The following is a 12350-nucleotide window of genomic DNA, read 5'->3' as shown; positions in this document are numbered from 1 at the left end:
AACTTTTCAGAGTTTGCTTTGCAGTGGTGTTTTTAGATCAATCTCAGCCTTCCCAGTAATGTTCTTTTTTATTTTTGTTACATTTTTTATAAACTTTTTCATAGCCTGTCCTTGATCTACCCAAAAAAGGCAGGCAGTGAGGAGCTCACAGTCTTAACTGTACCTTTGAATTTGCTGTTTCACCTCACTTATGGGACCATGTTTTCACTAATCCTGGAGAAGTAAAAGGCCAGATAACCAGTGTGATATAGGTGCTTTGAGGTAAATGCGTCTCTGAAACTCGTGGAGTTGCTAAAATTAGGGACTGCCACTGTAGACTTGGGAATGGGTAAGTTTTATATATCATGAGAGATGATGTTTGAGACACATCGCTTTTTAAGATTCTTTAAGATTTTTTAAATCTTTCTTCTTTTTAAGACTTTTAGGCTAGATACTATTTTAGTAATATTTTTATTGTCTAATTCCCTTATGCATTTGGGGAACTTGTTGGACATCTCTCTTTTACTCTACAGGATGATGAGTACGTGAATAATTAAAGTTAGCTGGGACTTCCAGATATTAATAACTAAATTTGAGCTTGATTTTCAAATTTTGTAGTTATGGTACTTAGTGACAAATAGAGTGGTACACACCCGTGGGAGCCTGATGCAGGAAGTACACATGAGCTTTGATTCATTCATTTATATTTCCTATCAATATTTTTAAATGTTGGATGTTTCCCTTTTAATTTTGTGTGTATGGCTGTGTTCCTTATATGTATGTCTGTACCACATGCATGCCCTATGGCCTGCAGAGGTCAAAAGAGAGCATCAAATCTAAAACTACAGTTAGAAATACTGGTGAACTGCCATGTAGATGCTGTGCATCAAACTAGGTCTTCTGGAAGACAATTGAGGATTCATGACCAGGACTGATTTTTTTGAAATATTAGCCAAAACATAGATTAAAATGAACAAAGTAAAGAGATGGCAGAAAATCAAAGGAAAAAAAATGAAGACTCTTGAAAATAACTGAAGCTGAGTTTTATGGTTGTGGTATGAACTTGCATTTATGTGCTAAGATATTAATTGTTATACCTTATAAAACCACGACTTATAGACTGCATGAAAAAGAGGAGCAAATCCCGTTGAGTGCATAATTTGTACCAAGTAGTTTGTCAACATAAAAGATTGCATGTGCCGGGGTGTAGAGCAGTAACTGAGCACTTGCCTAGAGTGGATGAGGCCCTGGGTTCAATATCTCTCACCCAGAAACATTTCTTAAAATAAAATTATGTTAAAAAGACAAGTTTTGCTTTCTTTTTTTTGTATTAGATGTGGCATTGACAGTTAATGTGCTAGCCCAAATACAGGGCAGGGTGCCACTCTCATTTTTATGGTTATTTATTGTTTATAACTGACACTTGCAAAGAAAATGTTCATGCATAATTTCAATATATTACAAAATAGGTGTTTTAACTTTTGAAAAGTCAGCTCAAGTTTTATTTCACATATCTTAACCTATCCAATCAATATGTCTTGCTTACTTTTTGTTTTTATTGTTTTTGTTTTTCAGATTCTATAGGTAAATTATTAACTGTGTGAATTACATCCCGAGGACTATTTCAAACCTGGAGAACAATCTGAGATTGAGAAAGGAATAAAATTGTACTCACCATAAAGAATAGCAAGCAGGGACAGGGGCATGACAAGTAGTCCCACCAGCATATCAGCAATGGCTAGGGACATTAAGAAGTAATTGGTTGCATTGTGCAGTTTCTTCTCCATGCTTACTGCCATGATAACAAGAATGTTGCCCCCTATTGTCATGATTATAATCACGACGATTGAAAGTGCTGGCCAGTTTTGTACCCCGTCCGGGAATTGAAACAAGCGTCCACCATCGGAGGAATTAAAAGTGTCAGTTACTATAGCTGCTACTGGACTTATGGAAATATCGAATTGCCAAACCAATAGGCCGATTAGGTGCATCCTGAAAATTAAAAAGAAAAGAAAAAGGAAATTCAGGCTCTGTTTACACACAATATTTCGCTTCTACTATACAATAGCGTGTAGCCATCCCTCCAGTACTATGACCATGACTCCTCCATCTTCTTCATTTCCCGTTTTTATCACTCTTTTTTACTGAGTGACTGCTATAAGGGTTCTGACATTTTCTCAAGCCAATGTAGCGAAGTAAATGACAGGACCAGGGTCCATCATAAGGTCTAGTTTCAGACTGTATTAAAATAGTACTGTTGTCCCAAAACACAGTCTTGTTTGACTTGGTGTGATAGTTTATTATTTTCTTTTTAATCTATATTTTATAATGTTTGATTATGGAAGACAATTTTCATATAAACATAGAAAGTATTCTGAGTATGTCTGCCTCCCACACCACAATAGACACCCTCACTCTCCTTAAACCTCTTTATTCCTGAGAGTTTTGCTTTAATTTTCATGTCATCTGTTCATGCATGATTAATTGTATCGATGAAGTTAAGGCTTTACGATGAGAGAAAATACATGGTATTTTTCTTTCAGAGACTGACTTAATGTTTTATTCTTTATATTTTTAAAATATTAATTTCTTTGACCTCTTCTTTAAGACAGCTGTGACAGAAATAATGGTAAAGTTCTTTAAAGCATCCAGTGGCCAGACAAGATACTTGGAAGTTGAATTGTGTTGTCCTAAATTTAAAAGAAAGTATAAGACTTTATCAGAACTATTTTTATGAATGTGTTTTGAAAGGTGCTGTGACACAATACATACTCATTTCTTTTTAGAAGTATTTCCAAATTCTTATGTTTGCAAAGTGAGTTTCTGATGGTTGTCCACTTCTTACCTTGTGTCTTAAACATTAATGCTCCCTACTGTCTACTTCTTTTGTGCCCTTGGTTTTCTGGGACTTAACTCTAGGCTTTAGAGTAATGTCTGTATATGATTGATTCCCATGGACAGAGGTAGGAATTCAATCTCTTAAGTCATTTAAAATACATATTTTTACATTGGTCCTTAGATTCTACCCGTAAGAATTTCGGATTAGGTGGCAATCTAAGACAAGGGAGATGTTTCTATTTCACTTTTGTTAATTCAAATTAATTTCCCTCATAGTGATGAGATATATTTACATTTCAAAGACAAATATTTGCTCAAGATGTGAGCTCCTAAGGTGTGTCCTACAAAACCAACACATGTATCTTCCCTGATTTTAAAAATACAATTACGTTCAAAATTTTCTCCCACTTAGAAGGGGGGAAGAAAATAATATGGGGGGGGCAGCAGGAGGGAGGGAACTGGGTGGGAGAAGGGAAGGGAAGGGGAAAAGGGAGACAGGATGAGGTATGGGGGGCAGTAGAGAAGCCCAAAGGGCCAACAGAAAAATGGAAATAAGCAGCCTCAGGAGGGTGGGGGGCTCTTTAGGATGTACCAGAAACCAGGATGTGAGAGACTCTCAAGGGGAGTGGCCTTAGCCAAAATGCCCAACATTGAGAAGTGGGAACTCTAAGAGTCCACCTCCAGGAAATAGACAAGGCCCCAGTTAGAGGGACAGTGTTACTAATCCACAATCAAAATTTCTGACCCAGAATTGTTCCTGTTTAAAAGAACTGTATGGACAAAAATGGAGAAGAGACTGAGGGAAAGGAGGTCAAGTGACTGGCCCAACTTGGGATCCATTTCATGGGGTTGGGGAGGGGGCACCAAGGCCTAACACTACTCTGCTATGCTTACAGACAGGAGTTTAGCATGGAGAGCCCCTACCAGCAGCTGACAGCAGAGAGACAGAAGCAGATATGTATACTGAACTGAATTCGGGACCCCTATGGTTGAATTAGGGGAAGGATTTAAGAAGCTGAAGGGGAGAGCTACCCCACAGGAAGATCAGCAGTCTCCAGTAACCCAAACCCCACGGAGCTCCCAGAGACAGAACCCCGGCCAGGAGCAGACACAGGCCAGTCCAAGGCCCCTGGCACATACAGAACAGAGGTCTGGCTGGTTTGGACCTAGTGGGAGATTATGCAGTTAGACCTTGAGAAACTTGCAGCCCCAGGGAAGGGGAAAGTCTGGTAGAGGAAGCACTCTTGGAGGCAAGGGGGAAGAGGAATGTGAGAGGGGGAACCAGGAGGAGGTCATGCCCGAAATGCAAATAAATAAAATAATTTAAAAAATTTCATGTTTGGAAATATCATTTGTGACTGGCTATTCTGAATGAGATCTATTTATCTACTTATGTCTATCTATCTATCTATCTATCTATCTATCTATCTATCTATCTATCTATCTACCTATCTATCTCATTTTTAGTTTTACTTTTATCTCTTTTCCTGTTTATTACTTTCACCTATTACATAGGAGCAAAGGGATTCAAGACTTCTTGGTGAAAGTGCTCAGGTTTTATCCACTTCTCAAATAGTAAGTTTGGGTTGGGTGAGACTTACAGTGGCTTTATTCTGGTATATGATTCTTTACCTAGTCATTACATCTCATTCTACTGAATTCAACTATTGATTGATTCCAGGATCACAGTGTGCTGCTCTATCAGCTACATCCTCAATCCCTGCCTTCAGATCTCTAGCATCCTCTACTACTCCTTACAAAATCAGTTGCTTAGACAAACATCCTCTCTTCCCTTTCTCAGTTCAGCACGTGTCTTTCCTAAGTTGACCTCACACCTTGGTGTCAGTACCACAATAAGCAGCCATTTGATTTTTGTAATTGTTCAGTTCGTACAAGAAAGAAAGGGGAAGAAGCAACCATAAAAACTAGAATAGGTGGAATTGAGGCTATTATCTCTATATCATTTGAGTAGATGAGTCTTAAAATTTAATTAGATGCCAGATTATTCTTATTCCCCATTTATTATCTTTAAATACAAAATATTCATATTTTTGATACAGGCCATAGAGTAGCCTGGTCTTATGCAAGCCTTTTCATATCATTGAGTAGGCAACCATAAAAGTAACTATTGCTTTAACTTAAGTAATAGAATTCTTACAGGAGCGAGCGCACCGCGTTGCCAAGGTTCACCATGATTGCTTCAGGCTTAAGCAACCAGAGTTTCAAACTGAGAATTAGGAAGTTAACAGAATTGTTTCATTCCCTGAGGAGAGAAAAGAAAAAAAGAAAAAAGAGTATTAGTTAAAATACGAAATAACTTGCATATCAGACAATTAAATTAAATTAACTCAATTGAACATCTTTAGTGTTACGATAGTCAATACTTCATTTCAAGAACAGGGAAACATATGGAAGCAATGAAGAATATCTAAGAATATTTCTTTTCACCTACTTATAGGCACAAAACTATTAATTTTTGTAAGACTTCTTGTTCAGGATCTAGTGCTGTATGCTTTTACTGCATATTCTTTTTGGGTAAATAGAGCTTCAAATCAATGTTTTGCAAAGGTCCTTTGAATAGGTCCTTGAGATTTGCAAGTCATTGAGGAAACATAAAATTTTACATTATTTTACATGTCTAAAATTAAAAGGTTTCATCTTATAGGAAAATAAAAATCTATAACAAATTTCAAGAATTTGTATAACACAAACATATTTTATAAATTTCTAAGTTTTATTTCTCCTCAAAATGAAACAATCCATCTCTATTTCTACCTTTGCATTAACCAACACTATCCACCAGAGGGCAGCAATAAGTGGTTTGTAACTAAATAAATACACTAAGCAAGTTTATCATCTATTCTGTGTACAGCAGCTCCTCTATTTAATAACTAGTTAGTAGTAATTGATGAAATATTACAGACCAAGCAGATAATGTAGTACTGAAACTTAAAAATAAAAGGTTGGGTGTATCAGATGATTGAAAGAACACTCTTAGCTTATTTTGTAGATTGACAGATGGTACTACATCGTCCAGCAGCTTATAAAAAAAATTCACGTTGGACGACTTTTGTTTCTTTAAGTTGTCTTTGAAATGATTGATATATTACAAATAATCTATCAGGTTACTAATCAGTTATTATTACATTCCATATTTTTAAATGCCGGTTGAGAATTATGCTGGTCAAGAAAAAAATGAATGCAGCTTTGCTGAGCAGAGCCTTCAACTATCAATCTTTATACCAACACTGAGTCCCAGTAACGAACAGATTGCTCTTTTAGGTTTTCTTCCTAGGGGTGTGTAACTAAGCAGAGAGAAGTCAAAACGCTATGTTCTCTATTCGGCCTCTTCTGTGTTTTTGAGTTTGGGTTTGACTAAATTTTTGCCATGCCAAAGACGTAGCTAATAAGTCTATTTTTTTTAGGCTTATAAAACGATTTCAAGGTTCATGTCTGTTACATTTTTGAGGTTGTAAGTACCAATTTCGCAATCAGAAAAAGTGTGTGTGTGTGTGTGTGCATGTGTGTGTGTGTGCGAGTGAACGTGTATGTGTGTCTGTGTGCATATGTGCATGTGTGTATGTTGAAATGTGTATAAGAGAGGGAGCAGTAAATGCTTGAGAACACAACAAAATATTTTAAGGTCCATTTTATGTAGTCTATATGTATTTTCAAGGAATATAAAAATAAAAAATAAAAATCTGTCTTTCTTTAGTGGTCTTAGTTTCTTTCAAAAACTTGAAATCCTAATTTCACTAGAGCAAAATGTAATTCCTCATCTCTCATATCATTTAACAGAACTCTCTTTTCCTAGTCATTCAAATTATTAATTAATTAATAGCAAGTAGAAGAGCAATTACATTCCCTCTCTCACACACCAAAGGCAAGCATTAATTAATATGGTCTGCCGTTATTATTCAACATCTACCTTTCAATTCCATCAAAAACATTTCCTTACTCTTGAGAACATATGCATTCTGACTTCCTAGTGACCAGAGACACAAAATATATTGTGAGAGAGTGATCTCCACAGACTGTTAGGCCCTTTTATTAGCCACCAGACAACACACAACTCCTCCTTTTTGAGGTATAGAAATGGGTGATGAAAAATGTCTAAATTAAGTATCAGTGTCCTTTAGCTTTTCCCTTTTTATCTCTCTAAAATATCAAAATTTCCTGTTTTAGTACTGCTCAAAGTTTGAAAATGGTTTTTACTCTTTATTTTTTCTTGTATCTACAAATTGGAATAACCAAGAGTCAATGGTGGTGTAAAGTGCACTATGTTCCAATAGGATTATACTTGAACAATATCAGTGGACTTGCAATAGCTACATATGGTCCTGATCTCATAAAACACTTTATACATATTCTCAGCCCTGGTGTAATTCTTAGAAATTAGCCAATTATATATTATTTCCCTTAAAATTACAGATAAAAACATTGACTAGCAATTCATTACTTAGGTTCCAGTTTCGCTAAGAAAACAGAAATTACAAAGTGTTATACACATAGATTCCTAATTTATTAACTAAAACTATTTTCAATCAAAGTCATGACTTCTTATGCAGCTAAACCTTATTCCCTTTAATTTGTTTAAGTTCTGTCTTATTTTTCTCCAAAACCAAGGAGCAAATATACTTCCTCTATCACAGAACTAAAGCCATCATTAAAAATTTACGTTTTAACATTGACTAAACCAAATGGTAAATTGTCTTGAAGTGTTTGTAGAGGCTTGGGAACACAATATAGGAGGAATAAGTTATGTGAATTATGTGACATAAATAATAATAAGTGCCATGTATATTTGAAATAATAAGTGTGAAATTACAAAAGAGAGAGAGAATGAAAAATTCCTCAAGCCTCAAATAACTAACAAGGGGAACAAATAAAATATTTTCTGATTTAAACCTCTCATACTCTACATGTGAGTCAAACATTTAAACTTGGGAAGGTTAGCCTTTTGTGAATTTTTAGAAAGTCCATTTTTAGATGATGAGTCAATTGGCTATCCTTTAAACAGAATCTATTGCATTCCCATAGACTCTAAGGGCACTTATGCACAAGTGAGTGAGGACATAGAAAACCTGAATTTAATTATTTTTCTCAAGTATAAAATAATAATAGGAGATTAAATCACAAAATTGAATTCACTATCAGTAACTACTCCCATCAATTTCTTTTTTCTCCCTGTAGCATTTATCACAGACATTTTGATGCTGCCTCTAAAGCATTGTAAGTTCTTTAAGTATCAATTTTGCTCAGGCAAAATTGGGGAAAAATATTTATCTCCATGTGGTTTTTAGCAGCACAATTTTTTTTTTCGGAGCTGGGGACTGAACTCAGGGCCTTGCGCTTACTAGGCAAGTGCTCTACCACTGAGCTAAATCCCAAACCCCTAGCAGCACAATTTTATAGCAGATATTAATTAAGAGGCTTCTGAACACTGAAACAGTGAACGTTATATTTAAATGTTGCTCATTAAAACTATGCTTGATAATAGGTTACATCTGTCATTAGCCTAGTTCATAAAACTCATGCAAACACTTGGAAATACTTGAAGCAAAATCATATGACTATTAAGTATTCAGAAATAAAATTCAAACTGTTAAAAGTCCATGTCATTCGCCAAAATAAGTAAAACAATTATAAATAATTATCTTGAAATATAATGAAACAGAAAGTTAAAACATTTTGCGAGTGAGCAGGAGTGTGTGTGTGTGTGTGTGTGTGTGTGTGTGTGTGTGTGTATGTGTATCCTCTTTTCATTTCAGTTAAATTGTCAAGTCCAGTGTATAAAGTAGGTGATTTATGGGAAGGTTGAGGGTGACTTGGAAAAGAATAAAATCTTACTTAATGGAAGAGGATGGACTTGTGGTTATATATAAATTATGTTTGAAGAAGAAAGAACTTTAGAACTTCATTGAAAAACTTGGTTGTGCTTTGGTCCTTTATGCTCTTGAACTAATCCTTTCAGATTGGTTTTTACCTTCAGATTTCTTGAAAAAAAATTGTCAGGTAACCATGGTGATATAGCACACTATTTTTACTCACATTGAAGAAAGTACATCTGATATAGAATTCTTATTAGACCGTAGAATACACAGTAAACATATGATTCCTGTGTGACTTTTATTTTATTTCTGTGGGAGGTATGTGTGTGTGTGTGTGTGTGTGTGTGTGTGTGTGTGTGTGTGTGTGTGTGTGTTTGTACACTCACATGCATGTAAGAGGTGTTGAGTTCAGGGGAAAATTAGCAGAAGTTACTCCTTTCCTTCCACCCCTTCCACCATGTGAGGCTAGAAGATTGAATTTAGGTCATCCAACTTGGTTATAGCCACCTTTACTGACTGAGCCATTTTGCCCATGACTTGTCTGAGTATGTATGAGGAATCATTTAAGAACCAAATGTGTAACAGTGCATGCAAAGTTTGATTTTATCATTTTTCAATGCTCAGAACTAAAGGCTCAGAGTTTAAAAAGTTTTCTCTCTGGAACATCATAGAAAAGGGGTATAATGATCAGAGAAACTAGAAGACAGGTGGGAGTGCTGTGAAATGCTCTTCTCATATGACATGGCCAGTGTAATCAGGAGGATTAGACCTCATGCATGAGGCCACTGGGGCCCAAAAGCATATGGAATCAGGGAGACAGAGAGGTTGTAGCTACCTGTCTAGGACCTGTCCCCAAAATAAGACCCCAACGTTAGGGGAAGGACTAGCTGGAAAGAAGATGAACTGCAGGAGTAGGAGATTATAAAAGGAGGTAATGAGTATGAAGATTATCACAATATAATATATACATATATTAAACTGACAAAACCTGAATAAGAGTTCAATGAAATCTTCTCTCTGGTTATTAAATACACTCAACTTTCAGCAGATGGCTAGTTCAAAAATGAATTAGTATAAATGTTCAGATAGCTCCTGTGAGGAAAATAATAGTATGCAGGGTTGTAACAAGTTAGGGAATACTCAAGTAATCCAAAAAATGTTTTTAGGACAAAGGCATATTATGTGAATGTTCCTTTTAAATTTAAATTTAAAGGTTCTGTAGCAATATTGTAATAAAGTGAACTCTTTCCATTCAAAAAATTCATGTTTGTTATGAATAGTTGTCACATGGTGTGATTTTTTATGATTTCCTTGAAAATTTTTGAGAGACTACAATCAACTGAAATCCTTTCTTACCTATAAACATAAGAGCTTCAAACATGGTGAGTTCATTTAGAAATGCATTCTGTGAATTTAAATGAAACCAAACACGCCATTTTGTATTTTAAGGTCTTAACTTATTCTACAAGCTTGAATTCACAGAACTTCTGAGACGAAAATATTATAAGGGATCAAATAATCTAGTTCCTTGTCTTCAGGCAGGTCTATATTTAAGTCACTTTGACAAGTTTGACAGTTGATGTTCTTTAGAACAACTTTCATCACATGTAATTTCAAAATCCTTTCCTGTACAGCAATCTGCTCATTCAGGAAATGTTATTTTGCACCAGGCAAAAGCACCCCAGGATAATAGACGTCACTGGAAATGAAAAGTCCCTCAATACATCAGGAAAGGAATCTACTCCTCAGGCCTAAGACAGTTATTACATTTTTATTACTCTTGCCCTGGAATACAGCGCCTCAAACCTAAGACTAAACACTCCCTAGACTGTGGCAAGAGGGAGAGAGGACACTTCTGACAATGTCATCCTACATGCTGGAAGATTTATTTATAGTGTCTCTTTTTAAAACAGCTGCCAACATTTAGAGGATGGGCTTTTGCTGGATAATTCATTATATCTTATAACACCAATATGATTATTTAATTTGAAAAAAATTGTTTCCAATACTTCAACTTCCCCACTCTTCTGTTCAGAAAATACTAAGGAGTATTAAAACGAATATAACTTTTCCTTCTGTCCTTGGACTGCAAATAAAATAGTTTCTCTTTATTTATGTTTTCTAGATTCTTCTGTTTGATATAAGTTATGGGAGGTTTCTCTTTTGTTTTGTGGTGCTAGGATGGCATACTCCTCATGTGGGATCTACGTCCTCAGGACCACATGAAAACAGTTATTGTTAAATCTAACGAGAATCCAAAAAAGCCAGCCAACCAACTAACCAACCAACCAAACAAACAAACAAAAAACACCAGTGAACTCCTCAAACCAACAGAATTTAAGGTAGTTAGTTTTCCACAGCAAGACTTATTCTGCTGGCATAAATAATACTCCAAAAATAGTGCCTAAATTAATAGAACTAAAGTTGCTGATGCAAATCCTTGCACAGTTGTGATAGCAAACATTGAGTGAATCCGTCTTAGTGAGCAGTACTGCCCAGCAATTTGAAGCTGTTTCTCCATAGGTGGTTGCAGAATTCTGCCTCAATTATCTCAGCCTAAGTATAGTTATAGCACAATAAACAAAGTCTCGTAAAGAGCAGTGCTAAGGAGGAAAACATATGGTGATGTATGTGTTGGAGAACAATTCCAACTGACTTGCAAGACTGAAAACTGTACAAGCAAATTTCTTTGTGTTCAAACATTTATTGCTTCCCTCTTATGTGCTAGGCTCTCTGCCAGATGCTGTACACAGGGTGGAAAACAAGGTGGAAAAAGGCCCTGCTCTCACAGAGCTTACATTCCAGCACAACAAGTGATAAACATGTCAGGAGTGTACCATTGCCATGAATGAAATGGAATCCCATAATAGGATAAGGAGTAACTGGAGGAAATAAATCAGACAGATTTATGTATTCATAGATTGAGGCCATCCTAGCTATTATTTATCGCAAATACAGTTATTTTACACTGGCAATATAGGCACTTGACAAGTATCACTGAGGAAAATACTCTGTTTATTTTACAAACTTGAAGCAAAATTCATTCCCTTCTGTCAAACTACATATAGTCCATACATACATAAGTATATACAAAAATGCATTTCCCCCTTAGGTTTGCAATGAAGTCCCCCCACTGACAAGCAGCTCTCTCTCTCTCTCACTGAGCCTCATTAGACTAAGACATTGTACAGTCTACGCTGTCAAGCAGGCCTTGAATGTTGTAGGTGCTCCAGTTGAGTCAAGAGAAGCGAAAAGTTCAATCAGTTGCCCAGATGTATTTATTGCCAAATAACAGGGTACTTGGATACATCTGGACAGCCGAATGAACTCTTAACCCCTCATCTCTCCAACACTTCTTCAGTTTGCCAGTTTTAGGTACTCCTGGATAAAGAAGGAAAGAAACGAACAAAACCACTACTTTGGAGTTGAAAGATTGATTAGTCTTTCAAGTTTCGCCATTTTTTTTTTCAAGAAAAAGCAACCTCTGTGTATAAGACATTACGACAAAATGTATTCAAACCACCGACAAAGCAAACATATCTACAACGAACAGGCTCACCATGAACATTAACAATGTATGACAAATACAGACAACTCAATTGAATTGGCATAATTTACATTTTAAATATATCACATTAAAAACATCATGTTTTGTAACATGGATCAGTAGACTGGGTACTAGGGAGCATGATTTCAGACTCG

At 35.9% G+C, this 12350-nt stretch overlaps 1 protein-coding gene and 1 non-coding gene across 4 annotated transcripts in view; both read right to left on the bottom strand.

Moving 5' to 3' along the window:
* The window catches only part of Htr2c (5-hydroxytryptamine receptor 2C), a 229136-nt gene that overhangs the window by 113364 nt on the left and 103422 nt on the right, over positions 1–12350 (bottom strand). For 2 of the 3 annotated variants that reach the window (NM_012765.3, XM_039099497.2), the window contains exons 3-4: positions 4976–5080; positions 1655–1971 (exon numbers count right to left, since the gene is read on the bottom strand). In NM_012765.3, coding sequence (NP_036897.2) covers positions 1655–1971; positions 4976–5010 — 352 coding nt within the window. In that variant the 5' untranslated portion in view covers positions 5011–5080. Of the gene's footprint in view, positions 1–1654; positions 1972–4975; positions 5081–12350 lie in introns of those variants that run through there. The other variant, XM_063279820.1, reaches the window with a different exon arrangement.
* Positions 11877–12015, bottom strand: Mir1298 (microRNA 1298). Its single transcript, NR_106693.1, has one exon. It is a non-coding gene; the product is annotated as a microRNA 1298 (primary transcript).

The sequence above is a fragment of the Rattus norvegicus genome, chromosome X (assembly GCF_036323735.1).
Source record: "Rattus norvegicus strain BN/NHsdMcwi chromosome X, GRCr8, whole genome shotgun sequence".
NCBI lineage: Eukaryota > Metazoa > Chordata > Mammalia > Rodentia > Muridae > Rattus > Rattus norvegicus.
This window is presented reverse-complemented; position numbering and strand designations above follow the sequence as displayed.